The following is a 20,274-nucleotide window of genomic DNA, read 5'->3' on the forward strand; positions in this document are numbered from 1 at the left end:
TGAACAGATACCCAACATATACAGATACCCAAGCTACCAGAGACTTTAGCTGGTAACTTCACATGATTCAGCTCAGCCTCACACAGACTTCATCAGCCTGTCACAATATGCAGTATAATGGCAATGAACCAATGCTGTTAACAAGTTAGCAGTACTGCATTCACTATCTTGAGTGAAGAGCAAGCATGAAGACATTCATACCTTATCCAGTTCCAAGCTGGACTGTGTTTTATCTACTATTGGGCTACCCTAAGAGGGGCACTGACTTGCCTTGCACCTCCTAACTTAGCACAGGAAGAGACTTACAAGGCTAAGACCTTAACACAGTGTTAAACACTGCCTTAAATGTTTTGCTCTGCCATGCTGAGTTTTGCATGCACAGAGCTCTAGAAACTGCCAGTATCCAACACCTATCCTGGTGCAGCACCACCAGCACTGTAAGCAACAGGTAGCTAGAGCATGTCCTGACAAAAACCATAGAATTACTATGGGAAAGTGTTACTGGGAACATTTGTTGCATTGAAGAGAACACCTGTGGAAGGATGCTCATTTGAGACATCTCATCACTTGCCTTCCATGCTAAGCAGTAGAAAAAACTTCCCTTTTTCCTCTCACTTGTTTGCTGTTCTTCTCCCTATGAAAAGGACATATCTATCACATAGCTATCACCTTTACTATAAATTTACACCATCAGCTTCAGACCTTGCCAATGGATGTTGGCCCCTTACAAACCCGCTTCATCATCCTCTGTGCAACATACTGCCCATATAAATATGCTCCATGGCATGTGAGAGAGTAGTCCTTCACACGCTTAAGTCAACCTAACACAAACACACCCTACCCCTCTCTGGTGAAGGCACAAGCTCCTGTATGACTAGAAAAGATAATGCTTAAGTACAGCTGTAAGTCAAGGAGTAACTTCTGCTGTACTCTCCCTCCAAAAACTGATTAATTGACAAGCAGCTCAACTTCCAGTGCTGGAGGCAGGAAATATTCAGGGCCCCAAAGGCTAGGGACAAATGAAGGAGGAGGAATCACTGCCACTTTGACATGTCAACTTAGCCTGACAGGGAATCTAGCCATCAACTTTGCATATGAATTGCAACTTTCAGATCACGTTTCAATGAGATACTGAAAAGGATCTTTTGTGCCACTTGAAACACTAGACTTTACTGGTACAGAGATATGCCCTAGAATGAACTTAATAATCTATTTTTTCCTCAATACATTAGTCTTGCCAGTATGAGAGCTTCCCTAATGCAATCTCCTAATCTTCGTCTGTATCTTCACCTACTTGGAAAGCACATTTCTTTAAAGAGAGATCAGCAAAGGGACTGCAGACACAGCATATTATCTACATTAATTCTCAAATCCTGTTTTTAACTGTCTGTATAGTCTATATTTACTTGGGTACTCCAACAGTACTTCCATTTCACTACCCAATTCCCAAAAATCAGCAAATGAATGCTAAATACAATGTGGCAGTAGAAGAAAATAAATGTACCATATTATACCTCAGGAAGATAATACAGTGCTGCATCATATGCTCCATATTTCAGAATTCACTGGCTATTATAAACAATGCAGACTGTCTCTCCAAGCTTGCCTGTGGTGAGGGTGAGTAGGACGTGCCAAGCAATGCTGACTGGAGGAGGTGCAGGATCGTGCCCATCACAGCCAGTGCCCACAGCGCAGCCAGGCTGAGCCATGGGGGCTGTGCTGAGCTGCAGGGCCCGTGCCCAGCATGGCTCACAGGACAGGCTGTGCTGCTCAAATCCCCTGGCCACAGGACAGACCTGTGGCAAGAGATGGGCCCCTGGGCAGCTCCCCCTCAGTACCACCTGCGTGGTCCTGCCTTTATCTGACAGCACAGCACAACGTCTTCACAGGACCATCATTCCTGACTATTCCTGACAGGGTTGTCCCCTTGTAAGCAAATCCTGTAACAGTGTGAATGACCAAGAGGGGTTAATCTCTGCTAAGGCTGAGGTCTGCATGATGTGGTGCCCATGGAGAACAGTCCTGGTCAATGCCACACCACTCAGGGCCCAAGGTATAGAAGGCATAGAAGATTATCTGTAATATTCACTTCTAAAATCTGCAGGTCTAACAAACAGCATTTAAATGACGCCTTACAAAGTCTAAATGCTTTTCTTACTGTGATCATAAAGGGCCAGCACTTCCCTATGCAAAACAGGGGAATGAACAATTATTTCTAGCACAGTATTCCATCAACAGTAGTATACAGATCATTCTTCTGGTTCCTCTTTCCTCTGGCATTCATGTGCATACATGGCGTTTGCACAGCAGGTATGTGCTCATGCAGATAGACAGGTATGTCCAGTCATTTACTACTTAGTAAATATTATTAGTTATTATTCAATTTACTAACCACAGTATTATTAGCTATTCTGCATGGGTAAACTACACTCAAATAAGCACAATGAAAAAGCAAGCACAGATTGTGGCCTTCTGTCCCACCTAGCCTGTTTGTTTTGTGATCAGAAAAATCAAGTGGCCTTGGCTACCTAATGTGCCCAGAAAAATAACCTTCATGTATCATTTTACCCTAACACCAAAACATGGCTCTCATGAAACAAAATTTTCAAAGAAGCAAACTGCTAAATTGAGCTAGACACACTAATCATTTTCTATGAAAAGAAATATTAGGAGTCAGCAACTGCTGAGTGTTTTGACATTCTATTTCCACCAATACCTTTCCATAATTAAGTTCAGATTCCAGAATTCATACCTTTAACTAGCTTTCATTTTTTCCAGTATAGAATTATATCTGCTAGTCAAGCTAATCTCACTATAAAAGCAACTCAAATAAATGAAGGATTTCTAAATATTAACTAAACTCATTTCAAGCACCATAATTAGCTTTTTAAACCATGATGGATGTAAGCAGAGACACAGGTCAGCAGTGACTAGAAATATAAGACAAGTGATACAAAAACCAGGCACTGTTCCACAGAATAATTAAAGGGTTTCTTCCAGGCTATTTTGGCGTTTTTTGTCTTCAGTAATTCTAGATATTGCTGTTATAAAACAACACAACCCAACAGCCAAGCAAATTTTAAAAGCCAACAAAAAATCCAACTCAGAATGAAATGTTAAAACCCTACACTTACCAAATTATCATAATTTTAAAGTCTGGGGAAACATAAAATAGAATTAAATAAATTGAAATATTTTCCTTAGACAATTCTTAAATGCTGCCTTTTTTTTAACTCCTTAAATTTTCAACATTGCAATAAATTCAATTTCTAATGAAGAGTAATTTTGAACCAAAACACTCCTTCAGAGTTCATACCCTCAAGCATTTGACAATTATGAGATGCATAAAAATGAACATGAAATCGATCAAGTCAAGCTTTATTAAAAAGGTAACACTTTTTACTGATAAAACAGGTGATTAGAACTTTCTGACCTGTTTTGGTTCAGTCTTTTTTCATGTTACAGATCATATTTTGTCTCATTTTGGAGCTTCAAAAGACCTGATTTAATATAGTTCTTCTGGGGACAAATATGGAAAAATGAGGAAAAACCTATCTCAGAGAAAGTTTTTCGGATTAAAAATTGACATAGTTCTGAATGTAGCTTTTTAAACTGTGAAATAAAGGTTTTTTTCTTAACTATACATTGAGGATTAAGGAACTGAGATAGCTGACCAAGAAGAATGGCTAAAAAACTAGAAACTTGAGAATGGTCTCAAGCCAATTATCAAAATGCAGTCCTTCCAATTTTATATTCAATTTCTAAGAAAAGATTGGTTCATTTTTGATGCCACAGATTCTAATCACATGACATGACACCAAAGAAAAGCAAAACCTTTCTCTGAAGTTAATGCTCTGCCTCCTCACTACCATGGCTGTTTAACGTGCTTTTTAATGCACATTAAAAAATAAAAAATGCAGTTTTACCCATCTTTATTCTTTGTGTTGAGCTGAGGGCTCCTGTCTCTTTTAGGAGGTAATTATGCATATTCCTAAATAAGACTGCAGCTTCTCCTTAACAAAATTTTTAGTTTTCTTTTACTCTGAAATAACCTAGAAACTTAATGAAGATTTAGGACATTAAAAAAATATTTAAATAACAGAAAGAGTACAAACCTCTGATTGTACATGCCCCGGAAATTATAATTTGCTCTGTAATTGGGGATTGGCTTTGGATCTAATGGCCTGTAGATGGCAGGCTCTCCTCTCTTCATTGCCAGACCATTCAGCTCCACAGTTGGTGTTATACTGCCTGCAAGAAAAACCACTGCGAGTAAGGTGCTTAAATCAGAAATACTGAAAAACACACAAGCAGGACTGAGCTACAAAGAGAGACCTACACCATATTTTTTTTTACTCTTAAATTCAAAAGATGCAACGGAAAAGACATTTCAGTTTCTTTAAAAGACGGGAATATAGATGCCAACTTAATCACAAGCAATGAGAAAGAACATTTAAAAATCTCTCTCAGTGAATTCTCTATGCAGTTTCAGTGGATTAACCTTCACATATGAATGAGAAAATCAGTGTAATAAACAAGCTGGTTATTCATCATTCCAAAGTACTTACAATACATTATGATACTTTCTGAAATAACTATAAAGATAATAATGTGTCTTTCTGCAGAATACCATTAAATAAAACTATAAATAGAGCAAAGAGTCATTGAAACAAGCATGAAGTAACAGGCATTACTGAAGCCATTCAGAAATCTTACAACAAGTGACAAAAAATGTTTTATTTACAAGACTTGAAAACTTAAGACTATGTCTAAGAACTATTGGTCTCACAGGAGTGATCTAACAGACTGAGCACACAGCTCCTGGAAATCAGTGCAACTACAGCCATCTACTGGTGACAGAATGCAAAAATAAAAGGCAGCCAGTCCTTGCCTACTTGCATGGTTTCAAAAATGTCAAATAAGCTACATCCAACTCCTTTCTTTCTTTTTTCTTAGATAAAACGTTCAGCTACAGTAATCCCCACTTACACTCTTGTAAGAGAATCCTAAATGAGCTAAATGTGCATTCCAATAAAAAGGAGTTAATATATTCTGAAAATATTTTCATGAGAGATTCAAATAAATTTACCCTTTAAAAAACTATGATTAATTTTCCAGTCTGACATTGAAGCTTTATATGCCAAATGATGAAAATGTTTATGCAACACTTACTCAAAAACTTATACTAACAATTCTTATAATTTCCAGAGCAAGACATTACTATGAATTCAGATTTTTTATAAAAATACAAAATGTCATTTTGATGAGAATAGGCCTGTGCATATACAATGCACCTTTCTTGGAGCAAAATTAAAGTGTTAAGTGATAAAATTTTTAATTCATTCTCTTAAAGCCTATTCCTCTTGTTATCAGATTTTCCCTCTGAGAATATGCTCAAAGCCAAAAAGAACTCTAGAAACTCAGTAATGCTCTGCAATGTCAAGAACCAAACTCAGGATCCTTTTTCACAGAGGTTTGAGCCTCCTGCTTTGTAAGCAGCCAAAGTCACAGTGACTGTGAAGGAAGCAGGGCAAAGCTAGTGTCCTGGGTCTGGAGAGGAAGCATACTGATCTCCAAAGGAGAGAGAGAACACTAGCACACCACTCTCAAACAACCCCTAATGCTCAGGATAATACTCACAAGTTCTAAAGGAAATTTACTCCTGCTTTTCTCTTTCCAACAGAGAGAAGATAAACTGCAAAATTACTTTCGTTTAAGAAAGTGGCTGAAGAATACATTTTTAAAAGAGGGGGAGGGGTAGATGGAAATTAAAGGGGAAAAAGGGAAACAGAAAAGAAGAGGGGGAAAAGGATTATTTCAAAATAAAAATGAGAAAAGATTCTCACCACTTGGTTTCCTTTACATTAGTCTGAAATGAAGTTATGATTCTTTTTCTTTATTGATCAAGACAGAACAGATAACTGAGCATGTGCATGAGAGGTACCTCAGGTTGTGCATGCAGTGAAGGCAACTTGTGGGTAACAGCTCAAATTAAAGTCTGCAAGATATCAGTATACATTCTTTCTATTATTGAATCAAGTTTCTAAAGCCACCTGAAAGCTTTTTGAAAGCACAGGTTGCTCTGAAGGAAATCTCAGCATGCAAGAAATTACCTGTCAAAGTTCTCATGTCAAATCCCAGCCTTTTGTTTATGCCAGAGATGCAATTTCATAGGATTGGACTGGATAAAATTTCCAGCTTTATTGGAAAGTTAGCTAAAATAATGCTTTGGGAAATGTGTTTTAGTTAATTCAGTCTGGTTTTCTCCTTTTCTCCAGTCTGCTTACTGTTGACCACATACCATCACTTAGCACACATCTAAGCATTACCTAAGAATATATTCCCTTACAATTCAACCATTTTAGATATGTGCATTAAAAATCCTTCCATGAAAGCTTACTTGAGATTCTGCACTATCCAGTCATACTATAGCTATGTTGATTTTCATCCTAGAAATTTAAGTGTCTTGTTAAAATCACTTATTTAGTGCTATAAGATGCTGAGACTTCAACAAGATCTAACACAGAGGAAAATGTCATACCTGGATTATTGTTTACATTGTTTTTGGGTGGTCTAGGCGTTGGCTTGGGAAGGGTGGTTTCATTCAATGCTTTGCTAGCAGCAGCATGCTGGGCCTTTTTAATACTGCTTCCTTCAGCTTCCCATGTCTGTTCTCCAAGAGTCAGCTGCACTGTGAACATCTTCAAAGACAAAGAACAGGTAAACACTGGCAAGATTATCGCTGTGGATTAGAACAATCTGTATAAAAGCTTCCAGGGCAGAAGAGAAACCGTGCTTTCTTTTCATTGTATTCAACTCCCAGATAACACATCTGATTCTTCCAGAGATCAGTGAGACCTTATCAGTGAGCAACATTTGTGGCCTTTCAAATCACAAAGTAAAATAGTGTAATGGTAATGTCAATTATCAAAGAACAGGATAGTAGTTAAACCAAAGAAGAATAACTTCAAACTGATACTCTGCTCCTGGAAGACTATGTACAGGTCAGCTATGAACACATTTCTTCTTATATTTGAGTATGTTTAGTCACTTGTAGAAAACAAATACTAAACATGCTACTGAGAAAAAAATGAATTTTGTAATGATTGTGAATGAATATAAATGACTACACACTTCTCAAGGCAGCAGAGAATTTGGCCCAGATAGTTTTACAGAGTGAAATAATTTCTCACATACCCAGAGTTCTAAAAATAATGCCTTTTGTTAGTGCAGAGTCATAACTCAAGCATGTTCAAAAACATAAAGTAAGAAGAAAAAGAATTATCATCTTTTTAATGAAACTGCAGTTCTTAATGTAAAATCTATAATGAGGATAGGAACTGTAAACATCCAGAGTTCAGAAATGGACTAACTGATAAAAGCCATATATTTCAAATTCTGTGATGGAGGGCTATTTCAAGTATCCATGCTGTGCAAATTGTGCCCATAAAACTCAATGCATGTTTAAGATATTAGATAGAGTCTACCTTCTGTATGATACATAAACGTTCTGTTTAAATTTGAGCATCTGAGAACAAGGGGAGAAAAGCTAGGAACTCAATATATTTGCCATATAATCCCTAGATAAAGGCAGGACTTAATAGTCAGACACACAAAGTAAACTAAGATTCACCTACCTCAGAAAACAAACTAACTTACTTGAGCCAAAGAAAAAATTATCTACATATTAGTATGAGAAGTATATAAAGTAAAATTTTAATTTTGACAGCTCTCTAATTTTTTCACTTATTTCAACTTGCTAGATTCAGGATCAGGTTTTTAGAGATTAATATGGTGGGCAGCCTTTAAATCTGCCTCTACAGATACATTTTTTAGCAAGTACTTGCAAACAAGCATTTGAACACAATAATGTATGTGTCTCCCAGCTCAGCCCTCTGCACATGCACACACTGCATTCAAACTGAATGCTATAAATACATACTGGTGTCTTAATTACAGCCTTGAGTTTTGGCCTACTGTAATTTTCAGAAGCACAATGCAAGTCCCTGTATCAGAGCTCCCACTGCCATGTTGGTTTTGCCACAGCAGCCACAACAATTTCCTCATGGAAGAAAAGAGAGAAATAGTCTCTTAATTTTACACTCTGACAAACCCTATCCCCATCTGAAAGCTAAGATGGGTATTAGAGCTAAATACCCATAATTATATAAATTACCTACAAACATACATCCTTATTACTAAAAAAGTTGAAATTTGATTTCTGGATCTGAAGTTTATATATTTTATATTTTGCAAGAAAGTATCAGTACAATATTTTTATAGGAGGAGGAAAATCCTGAATTTAAATGAAAATATGATTAATAATGGCTACTTATCTACCTATAACTCTTAGTGCTTCGAACAATAAATAGGAACTCCAGATGATAAAGGGCTTGCTTAGGAAATTTCTGCCAGTCAGAGCACTTTCTCACTTAACACATCTGCCAAAAAACTCCTGCAAAAACCCACACATAGAAGTAGGTTTATTTCTTTATTAAAGGAATAAACCTGCCCAAATCCAAACTCTGGAGCAGACCATGGAACATTCAAGTCCTGGAATACCAGAGCTAACAGCTCTGCTATTGACTGAGAGACACTTTTCAACTGAGGAAATTTCTATTCCTTACACCCAACGTAATTTACCTGATGTCCAGAGAGCAGAAATGCAAAGGCCACCATGCTTGTGCTTGTTTCCACTCTGCTGTGCTTGTAAGGTCAGTCTCTCTAAGCTCTGACAACTCTTTACTCCTCACTTCTTCTGTGTACAACCTTCTCTCCTCCTTCCCAGTTTTTGAAGTGCTACATCCCTTACCCCTTTCCCTCTTTTCTGTACCACCATCCACTTTCTTTTGCCCCTGTTCCTTTTAAATTTGTGTCCTGAAATGACACTGACATGGAAGGACAGAAGACACGATCAATCTGACTCATGTACTCCAAAACGTCATTTACGCTAACAAAGACTTTCTGATTTTTCTTATGATGAAGAATCCACCTGGAGGGCAGACTTCTAGAAACCCTAAGTGCACTGTTAGGAAGAGCCACTTCTCTCCCAGCTGCACTGTTTCTAGTTTACCATTTCACCCGAATTGTCTAAACTTATTTTCCAGAGACAACTAGGACAAAGGATATAAACATTTACTAGCATTTGTGGTCACAAAACAGACAGCTATCTTGTGGAGCATGTCTGAAAATTGTGAAAATTTTCACAAATTTCTGTCAGGAACAGAGTATGTGTAGGAGCAAAGCAATATGAGAAGCTCCTTGAATGGCAAAGAGCAACAGCAGCACTACATCCTTCAGGTCCTGCTTCCCAGGACAGATTTAGGTCTCTTTCACATATTCTGTCAAGTATATCATCATATTACTAGCAAGACATGATACTAAATTGCTAAGAGAGTCATAATAAATTCTATCTTTCTTCGCTTTTCATAGGTCAAAACTTGCATAATCTTATTAATATCACTCTTGTTCTTCATTCATTTCCCTTTTTTTATCTCACTACAAAGATCAAAATTAGACTCAATATCCTTCTGAGTCTATAGAGCATATAACTAATTTTTTTACCACTATGAGCACAACTAAAAGAACGATGTAAATTGAAAAACTGAAAAATTAAGAAATTCATTGAAAATCTGGATTTCAGAAGTGCAGGTAATGCAGACTTAAGTAATTTCACTGATATCAGTTCCTTTAAAAATAATAACAAATATATCATAGAATCAATAAAGCTGATTAGACCTCTAGGATTAGCAAGTCCAAACTTTGACCAAATACCACCACATCACACAAACCATAGTACTAAGTGCCATGTCCAGTCATTTCTTGAAAACTTCCAGGGATGGCTATTCCATCACCTCCCTGGGCAGTCCAGTCCAATGCTTAACCACCCTCTCAGTCAAAAAAATTTTTCATCATGTCCAAACTGAACCCCCCCTGGCACATTTTGAGGTTATGTTCCCTTATCCTGTTGCCAATTGCATGGGAGAAGGGCGCCCTCTTCCACATGTGAACAATTTCTTATCCTACTAAAATTTTAAGCATAATATGGATGTCCTATAACTAAAATCTTCTTACTGCTGAGAAATGTAAGCAGCCAAAACCACACCACAGTCAAAGTGATTATTTTTTCACAAAAATGGAAAAAACAGGTAACAGAATAAACACAATAGTGAGAAGTTACAGAAAACCCAACAAATTTAAAATGCAACCTAAAATCAACCAGCCAGTGCACCCTGTGGTGCCAAACATCTCCAGGAAGAGGAAGGGCTCTTCAATTTCCATTTGCAATGAAGGATGCTAAAAGCAGCCCCACACCTGCTGACATCATTTCCACCACTGTAACACGTTCAGCATCGCCAGCCAGAGCTGAAGGTCAGCGATTTGCATCAGTTCTGCACTAGCTGGCAACACAGTGTGCAACACAGGAACAAGGGGCAGGGGCAGAGACAGCCCATGAGGAGCTGAAACTGTTACTAACCTACACCCTGGCCCTGCTGCCTCATGTGATTTAGCCACTCCAGAAATACTACATACAAAGCAGCTACTAATTATGCCAGTGTCTCACTCAGACTTTTCTAGGATTTTTTCCTCCCCCAGTTTGCTCCTAAGTAGGGAGGAAATTCAAAATTATATCAAAAAATTACCATGAGGATATTCCTCTGTATTCCCCATAATCTGAAAGCATCCTAATTTTTACTTTTTAAGTTGGACATCTACCCAACAAGTGGCCAGAATTAGCTGTCAAATCACTAGAAACTTCTACGCCATAATCACAGTAGGAGTTTTAGTATAACCCTACATTTATTTGTGTAAAGTTGCACAGTAATAAAGTTTGTGGCCTAGAATGCAAGACTCAAAGACAATCAACTTAATGGACAAAAAATTGCATCAATAAGCACTTTTAAAAATGTCACAAATTTGTCATCACCTGCATTACCATGAAACAAATGCAGAGGAGTTATCAGAGGCATGCTGACTGCAGAGAAAGATTCATGCAGCCTAAAAAGCAAATGCCCCAGAAAGATTAAGGAAGGGTGGTGACACCCTGAAAAGACCTTCATGAGGTCTATATAAAGACCAGCAAATGTAAATTCAAAGATGAGAGACAAAGTAAAGTACAAAATGATCTACAGGGCTTCTGTAACAGAAATACAGGCATACTTTCTGAAAGTGTGGTCTAAAAGAGCAGCAAAATAAAGAACAGGAAGAAAGCCCTTACACTAGAAACGTAACTGGGTTTGACAAGCACATTTGTCCAAACCATGATATTATCTGTTCAGCATGTAAGGTATGGCTCATCACCTGGAACTGTGACCTTACCTTGGCATGAGCAGGCCCTCTTTCATTCAGAAGCTTATACTGGGGTTGAATTCTATTGAAACGGGCTAACTCATTTACCAGACACATTGGAGTTTTCTCTTTGGGGTTTGCCATGTTATCTTGGAGAGGAGCTGTAAATAAAGAGTCTGTAAAGTTTTTGTGGAGAAATGTACTCTTCACAACTTCACAAAGCTTTGCAAAAGCAGCATGCTTAAAAAAGGAAATACTTTGGCTAAAACATAACTTTTGCATATAGGCTAAATACAAAGTTAAAATACCATTTATATATTAATCACATGAAACTATGTAGTTCCCAATAACAATTTTGATTACATGCAATTTAAAAAGCCCCAAAACTATTTCTTTCCAAAATGTCTATAAGAAAGATGACAGTGCAGGAGAGTATATGCATATTCTGTATTTTCTGTGTCACCAAAGTTTACTGTCAGGAGTATACTGGTTCCTGGAGTTGACTACTCTTTCAGAATGGTTTTTCCACTCTTTGAAGCAGAACTGGGTAGCATAAGAGTTATGAGACAAATACAGTAGATGAAACCCTGAGGTCCCCATTTGTTTCTGCCAGCTTCTTCCCAGAGTTTTAGACCTTTCTCACAATACCAAAGTCACTCTCAGAACACTCACATACAACACCTCCCCCTTTAAGGATTTGGTTCTGCTTTCTTTAGACTGTTTCACTTTCTGTGGGGTTTTTGCAATTATTTGTATTTATCCCTAACACACACGTTGTCATTTCTTGCTTAAATTGTTAGGACAACACTTCTGCATTTTACACCCAGTTCAGCATGGAAACTACAGCATTTATTAGGCCACAAAGGAAACACCAAATACTGCCAAGCATTCAGAAGACATTCTGTTCTAGGGAAGAGAAATAAACTTGGAGACCTTCCTGCCCCACTAAAACTTCTCTATAAAAGATACACTGAGAATTTGACAAAATAGACATGTTCTTTCCTGAGCTTTTCCATCATTGATCAAAACTTCACTCCAAATCTGAACTCAATAAAGAAACTAAACTTTGTAAACAGTTTATTTAGCCAAAACATTCTTCTACATGGGTGTTCTCCTTTATTTTAATCCTCTTTAGGACCTAATTTTTATTTTTTTAAATTAAAAAATCATCAAAAAGATTAATTTGACCACCAAAGAAAATATATCTGGACCAACTTACCTGGTGAGTTGATCAAAGACGTGGGATCCACAAGGCTGGCAGTAGGACTGCTACAGCTGGCAGCTGATTCTGAAATGGATCCATTCATTGAGGATGGCAGACTCAGTGTATTTGTAGCTGTAACGGGCAGGGGTAGCACCACAGGGGCCATGGTGGGTCCAGACAGGTTTGCTGTAGTCTGCATTTTAACTTGTGCCATTGCCTGTCACTGCAATAAATACATTTATTATCAGCAGAGCACTCTGCAGTTTGAATGTCCAATGACTACAGTGCTATTAGCAACACTCCTTTTTTGCTCCTGGATCTGGGTCACAAAACTGTCCACAAAAGTCATGCCTCTGCAAACACTACTTCCAAATGGATGCACAGAGAAACAGAGCTCAGAGCCAAAGAACATCCCTGGAGAAGAACCCACACACTTTGGCTCCAGGTTCTGCTTTTCAATGTTGGGGTCACCCTGCCTGAAATATAGCAGGAAGAATTACTATTCCAGACTCAAATTCTACACAATTATTCTGCAGATGAGATAAGAACTTGCCAGTATCTTTAAGAGAGGATGACTTTGCAACCAAATACCATAGCAAACTTGCAAACTTAGAAGAAATAGTATTGCTTCTCCAGTAAAGTGCACCTTAAGATCAAATAAGGCCACAAGAGAAAATCCCTAATTTTTTTGGCCAGGTACCAAACTAGAAGGGGAGGGGGGGGGAAGGAAGAAAAGGAAGAAAATACAAACAAACAAGGAAAAAACCCCATCAATGATGCAAGTTCTTTAAAAAAAATCACTGCTTACTCAGTCAACAGGTGGAGTACTTCAAAATCCTTGCATAAATTACTGGCAGAGGTACCAGGATTTCGTGAACTAGCCTTCAAGCCAATGGCTAAAGCATTTACCAGGAATATGTCAGGTACTAATTATCTCTTTTCATCTGCCCAAATTAGTTTCTTTATTGCAAATACCTGTTCTCAGGCTAGGTCTACATGCATAAACAAACCAGGGTCAGGGCACCACTCCATATTACTCACTGAGACTATGCTCCTTGGCAAAATTTGGGCTACTGGCTGAGAACTTCTGCTGCTGCAAAAACTACACAGGAGCAGTTTAGGTGCCTGCAGGCATCCCAGGTAATCCACTCAATTAATAGAGAGACCAGTCATTGTCAGACATCTGGGAAAAAGGTTTGGGCTTCTCCTGTCCCATAAGGAGCAGGATGATATAATTTACTCAGCAGCATGGACACAAACTGTATTATTTGGGGTTCATACATGTGAGCTGAACTGCACAGAGCAGATAGAGAGACAAAACCTGTGAGAGCCAAGAAATGGCCTGGGCAACTGGGACTTGTCCCAGCAGCAGCTCTGGTCCTGCTGGCCAAGGCAGAACAGGGGTTCAGCTCTCATCCATCACTAAGCTCTTTGCTTCTTCTGCTGGGGTAATTCTCTCTCCCTATCAAAAAAAACCACCAATCCAAACAAACCCATTCAACATCTGAGAAACTTTCTAATGGAGGGCTTATTGAAATGAATAACCTATATAAAAAATATTGATTACCATCAGTATTTTTGCCTGTCTTACCCCGGTCTATTAAAAATATCCAAGTATCTTTACTCAGAGGGACAGTATTGTTGGATTAAGATCCCAAATCACTCATTACACCTTGGAGTACAAGTACTTTAACACAGTTGCACTAGTATAATGAAAGTAATAAATCCTATTACTGTGACTTTGTCCTTTGGAGAAGAGGTTCAGACTGGAATGCCATTTTTATTACTGAGGAAAGACAGATAACTGATTTAAGTCTCTGGAAAGGCAAAAGTAGAAAAAAAATTAAAAATTGAGATGCAATCACCTGCCCTCTTCATAACTATCTTTGGTAAGATACTAATAGTGACAGATCTAAAATATATATATGTAGTTAGCTGAGATATGTTCAAATACCTCATGTGTTCAAAAAGATATACTAAATTCATACTGTAAAAATCCTATTGTCACTTCACAGCAAATGCCATACAATACAGCAGTACTGTTAGAAAGGCCTAACTTAAAGACTGAGAAGGTGTAGAACTGTAGAAGTCTTTGGTAGAGAACATGTCTGCTTCTGATTTTAAATACATTAGTATAAACAGGAATTAATTGAAAAAGATTCTTAATTGTAAACATTAAAGTCAATGATGGCAGAATCGGGCTATATGTCTTCAACATATTTAAAATGAAACCAACATAACATGAAATATCAGCACAAGAAGTGAAGTTTAAGAAACTCACAGTATTTAAAGCATTTTATCCTACAAACATGAGTATGAGAAAGGTATCACTCATATGATACTGCATGAAATACTACTGAACACCTGGTCTGGAGCCCTGACAGTTGTGAATTACCACTTCAGCTTCCAGTATTTTAAAAGTTTATTCTTCATGAAAGCAGAACTTACTAATAAACAAAATACTATGTTATACAGTAGTGATGTTCTAAAGGGAGAAATTGTGGGAGGGACTCTTTACTATTAAGGATAAAACAAGAAAAATCAGTATAAGAATAGTATTGAGGAACTGCAAAAATGAACATGATAAGGTTTAGGAGGAAAAAAAGACACTACAGTAAAGTACATAGAAAATTCAATTCTGAAATCAGAATTTATCACAACAAATTGAGTGCTGGATTGCTTTTTTTTTAAAGCTGCAGAACTCCTACAAGAAACTGTAACTATTTTGCAAATTAACCTGTGTAAGCAAAGATGCCAAGGCAGTAATATAATTGTAGAGACAAACTCTTAAGCAGATGAGATATGGAGATAATAAATTTGTAATCAGTTCTAAAAATACACTAGTAGAGAGAGATAACAGAAAGAATACAGTTGATACAGTGATGGCATGTCATTCTCACACCACCAGGCAGCCAATCTTCAATGTCATGACAAAAGATGTCAAAAACTCTACATTCCACCTTTTTTTTACATTTTTAACATATATACACCAGTGTTGTACTGCTTTATAAACAGTGAAACAAAACATTTTGGGGCCTTCCAGCCACAAGCACACACATAATAAAATACACAGCTACCTAAAATATAGGACTTAGGGGAGAGAGATTTCACTAAGCTGGTCAGAGATGAAACGCAGTTATATAATCAAAATATTTTTACATCTTCTATGCAGATATTTTTGAAAAATCTGATATATACAGAAGCGATGGTTCATTAGGATTAAGATTACAAGAATTAAGATTACAATTAGAAAAGTCCCCACACCCCATTTCTGGGAGCTACCCAACTCATACCTAGGAAATTCCTAGTGTCTCCAAAGAGGTTTCCCTTCAAGCTCAGCAGTGGTTACAGACACTTGCACCTCTCAGAGAAAGCTGGACTGCAAGCTGTGCCTCTCAGCTTTGTGCCTTTACTCAGCTGCCACGTCAAGACACAACAGAAATGATGTTCCCCAAAGTTTGAATCACACACATCTATCCTGTCAAAGTCTGCACGTCAGAGCACTGCTGTTTTTTTAAGGCTGCACTGTAGGGCTTGTGGATGACATAACTGCAATGGTTTCTCCTCATAGTCTCACCCACACAGATGCAGTAGAAATGCAATAGCAAACACATAAAGAGATGCAAATATACTAGAACTGCATTTTACTTCACTTCCCCTTTTGAGCACTTACTACATAGGCAACTACACAGGTTTCATAAAACACTTGGTACTGACTTTAATATTAAACGATGTACAAGCTGTGAATTTTCCTGACAAACTAAAAATGACCAAAACAAAACAAACTCACACCAAAACAACAAAACAAAACTCCTCACATTTTAAAGTGAAAATATTGTTGAAAAATAGTCCGTTCACTTTTTAATATATGAGGAAACACAATGTTGTTGTGAGTTGACCATGTCTGTACACCAGGTGACCACAAAAGCTGCTCTGTGGCTCACCACCTCAGCTGGACAGGGGAGGGAAAATATAATGAAAGACTTGTGGGTCTAGACAAGTGCATGAAAAGATCACTCACCAGTTACTGTCACATGCAGAACAAACTCAGCTTGGGGAGATTGACAATAAATTTATTTAATCAAATCAGAGTAGGAAAAGAAGAAATAAAAACTAAATCTTAAGAACACCTTCCTCCCACCCATTCTTTCTTCTCAGGCTTAACTTCACTCCTGAGTTCTCCATGACCCAGAGGGATGGTGAATGGGGGTTACAGTCAGTCCATCACATGTTATCTCTGCCACTCCATCCTGCTAAGGCAAGACTCCTCATATTTTTCCCCTGCTCCAGTGTGGGGTCCCTCCCACAGATGACAGTCCTCCACAGATTTTTTCAACGTGAGTCCTTCACACAAGCTGCCGCTCTTGGCAAACTGTTCCAGTGTGGATCCTTTCCACAGGGTGGCATCCTTCAGGGACAAAATGCTGCAGCAGGGGCCTCCCACAGGGTCACAAGTCATGCCAGTAAATCTGCTCCAAAGTGAACTCCTCTCCCTGTCCATGGGGCCACAGGTCCTGTGGGTCTCCCCTACGGGCTGTGGGTGGGTGGATCTCTGCTCCACCATGGACCTCCATGGGCACAGGGCTGCCGAGTTTCACCATGTGCAGCATCTCCTCCCCTTCCTTCTGCACGGAACTTGGTGTCTGCAGAGCTGTTTCTCTCACATATTCTTACTCCTCTCCTCTCCTCTCCTCTCCTCTCCTCTCCTCTCCTCTCCTCTCCTCTCCTCTCCTCTCCTCTCCTCTCCTCTCCTCTCCTCTCCTCTCCTCTCCTCTCCTCTCCTCTCCTCTCCTCTCAACTTTTCCTGTTTCTAAATCTGTTATCCCAGAGACACTACCAACAGCACTGACAGGCTCAGCCTTGGCTGGCAGCAGATCCATCCCAGAGCCAGCTGGCACTGGCTCCATCGGACACAAATGAATCTTCTGGCAACTTCTCATGGAAGCCACCCCTGTAGCCCCTGTTACCAAAACCTGGCCATGCAAACCCACTGCAAATATTTAGTTACATTTACAGATGCAGAATACTTTTAAAATTTGTGATTATACTTGTATCATGCTAAAAGCATCATGCAGCTTTAATAATTAATTAACACTTCTGATTATTATTACCTCTGTATTTTTCTGGAATCACTTTATAACCTTAGATCTTGTGACATAAAATATGAACTGAATGCTCTGGTGAAATGATTCTTGGACTATGTCATAGTAATTGAATAAATAAAGACAGATAAAGTAGATAAAATATCACAAAAGGCAGAAAGCATGGACAATGAGTTTTCAAACCAAACAGACTCATACAATGAGGGAAATTTGAAAAAGCAATATTAGAAAGAGAAGTCATGGGCACAATAAACAGATAGAGAAACTAATGGCCTGAACAGTCAAAACAGAAGGTTGGACTTCATCTGTGCAGAAAGTGAAAATGCACACATGCAGAGTCACCACACTTTCACAGTGCTCTGTCATACAAGCCAGAGCACCAAATTTAATCTGTGCACAAGTATGTAATGGTGGCACATACTACTTACTTGTTAAGGACTTTACAAATGGAACAACTGAAGGCCAGCCACTGCTGAGCAAGAAAAATTACTTGACATATCTTGTATTTTATATAACCAAGAGTTCTGCTTATACTTTCTGTTCAGTGTCCATTTTTCACAAGAATATTATATTAATGATCCCAGATCCTTTTCCACAGAACTGCTACCCAGCAAGTTCTAGGCTGTGCTCTCTTTGTGAAGCTGTTTCCTAGCTAATGAGATTTTTTCTTGTCTTCCTTGAATTTCTTATTAAAAAACCCAACAAAACAGGAAAAAAAAAGAAAAAGACAATAATTTTTTTTCAATATCACATTACATTTTAATTCTAATTCCAAAATGTTTGCAAGTCTTCTCTAAGCCTGTTTTATAGCATCTCCAGTTTAATACCTGCACTGTTTCATCCACATCATTAATGAAAACATTGAAAGGTACAGAAACAGCAATCCAATAGATTGGGGGCAATGTCTAAGCCAGCAGCAAGCATCTCAAGAGTTTTTTTCAAACCAACCCCATTTTGGTTAGAAGCTTGTTAATGTGATTCTTCTGTGAAAGTCCCTACTCACAGAATTCTAAGAGTTAACAGTTTCCTAACTAAGAAGGGTTTGGTTTTAGCCTTAGCTTTAAAATTCCATTAAATGCTCTGTTCTTCTTCTATTCATCTGATATTAATTCATTCATTCAGTTACAGAAAAGCATACAAAACTGCCTAAAGGTAAAATACATTGCCAATGTGCCATTTCTCACATTTATGGCAAATATTTATACATTTGTGGACGTTATTATTAAAAGTCCTAAAGAAGTTCTAAGCCTTATGCAATTGTTTTTACTGTGCGATATCTAGCAGCTTATTTGGGGTTGACAAAAACCACACAGCTCTAGATTACCTTCAGAGCAGTCTAATTAGAACTTTTGTCTTTTAATATCAAGTAATTAGATGGCCACACAGTAGCAGTTTAGCAAGAGTATGACTTAAGGCAACAATCAGCAGATGATTATCCAGACTTATTTGCAATATTTATTTTATTTTAACATTTTAAATAGCAAAAGATAAAATGCTAGGCATGAAATTTCACAGGATTTCTCTGTTTTTAAATAAATATATTTTTTTCTATATTACTGCTGGTCTCCCCTGTTTGTTCTTCCCATTTACTCCTCCATCAATTTTGTAGCTTTTTGCCTTTTGAGGAGTGGTTTGCCAACAGCCAAATTGAACTAATGACTTGCTGCCATAGCAAGGGACAATCCCATGTCCTCTCTTCCCTGCAGCAAAAAGCCAACACTTTCTGTGTCCATCTCACTGAACCAGTTTTTGTGGCAGGTAAGGAAAAAGACCAGAGGAGTATCTGGTCTGTACAAGGAGGGACACAAACTCCTGACCTGGAGTGGGTGAAAGGAATTAGCCCTTTCAACTCCTGCTAATCAGCTTAGCTTTGCTGTCAAGCCATACACTGAAGTTCATCTCCTTCACATTGTTCCTCACAAAGCCCCTGGTCTCATCCCTGATGATTACATCTTCAGAAACGCGTGGCCTGGTTTCTTTTCTTTTACTGAGTGTTAGACTAGAGAACCTTCGTTTCAGTGAATATATGAACATAGCTACCATCTAATTAACAGTTAAGTAATACATGGCAGCAAGTGAAGTGATACCTTAAAAGCATTTTACTTTGCAGAAGTATAAGATGGGTGTGGGAGAAATCACTAACTCTTTTATTTTCATTGTTTTGGTAAGGTATTTTACAAGCAAAGGAAGTGACACAGACTATTAGGGACTAATACTCAAAATTCAAGGAGCTGCAAGGCTTTCAAAAAAGTTCCTCTTATTGCTCAGTGTTAAACCCAGTCTCTGAAGACTAAATAACACAGATCCTTACAATTTGTTTTCTCTGCTCTTGGACTAGAGCAGAAAAGAGTTGTAGATAAAGCCCCAGGAAGGCAAGGAAGGGCCAAGCAGCTGCAGTGAACAGCAGGTCACAACATCCACACTTACAGATATTATCACCCACAGAGGACTATCCTTTGCCAACTCTCATGTACAATCAATAAGAACCTTCCTGAGGAAAGGTAGGTATTTTTGAAAGAAAGGTGCTTTTGAAGGTATTTTTGAAAGAAAAAATCAAGTAGGAAACAGACTAAAAATCTGCAGTCATATTTTTCAACCTCTTCTTCAAACAGCAGTCAGTTCAACCTCCCTTTTGAATTACTACACATTAAGACAACGTAAAAGGACTTAAAACACAGA

The 20,274-nt window shown here is 38.1% G+C and overlaps 1 protein-coding gene across 4 annotated transcripts in view; it reads right to left on the reverse strand.

The window, feature by feature from the left end:
- STAU2 (staufen double-stranded RNA binding protein 2) overlaps nucleotides 1–20,274 on the reverse strand; it is a 171,307-nt gene that overhangs the window by 139,177 nt on the left and 11,856 nt on the right. For 2 of the 4 annotated variants that reach the window (XM_074552514.1, XM_074552499.1), the window contains exons 2-5: nucleotides 12,509–12,716; nucleotides 11,320–11,450; nucleotides 6,542–6,701; nucleotides 4,116–4,251 (exon numbers count right to left, since the gene is read on the reverse strand). In XM_074552514.1, coding sequence (XP_074408615.1) covers nucleotides 4,116–4,251; nucleotides 6,542–6,701; nucleotides 11,320–11,450; nucleotides 12,509–12,707 — 626 coding nt within the window. In that variant the 5' untranslated portion in view covers nucleotides 12,708–12,716. Of the gene's footprint in view, nucleotides 1–4,115; nucleotides 4,252–6,541; nucleotides 6,702–11,319; nucleotides 11,466–12,508; nucleotides 12,717–20,274 lie in introns of all 4 variants that reach the window. The other 2 variants (XM_074552506.1, XM_074552493.1) reach the window with 1 other exon arrangement.

The sequence above is a fragment of the Zonotrichia albicollis genome, chromosome 1 (assembly GCF_047830755.1).
Source record: "Zonotrichia albicollis isolate bZonAlb1 chromosome 1, bZonAlb1.hap1, whole genome shotgun sequence".
NCBI lineage: Eukaryota > Metazoa > Chordata > Aves > Passeriformes > Passerellidae > Zonotrichia > Zonotrichia albicollis.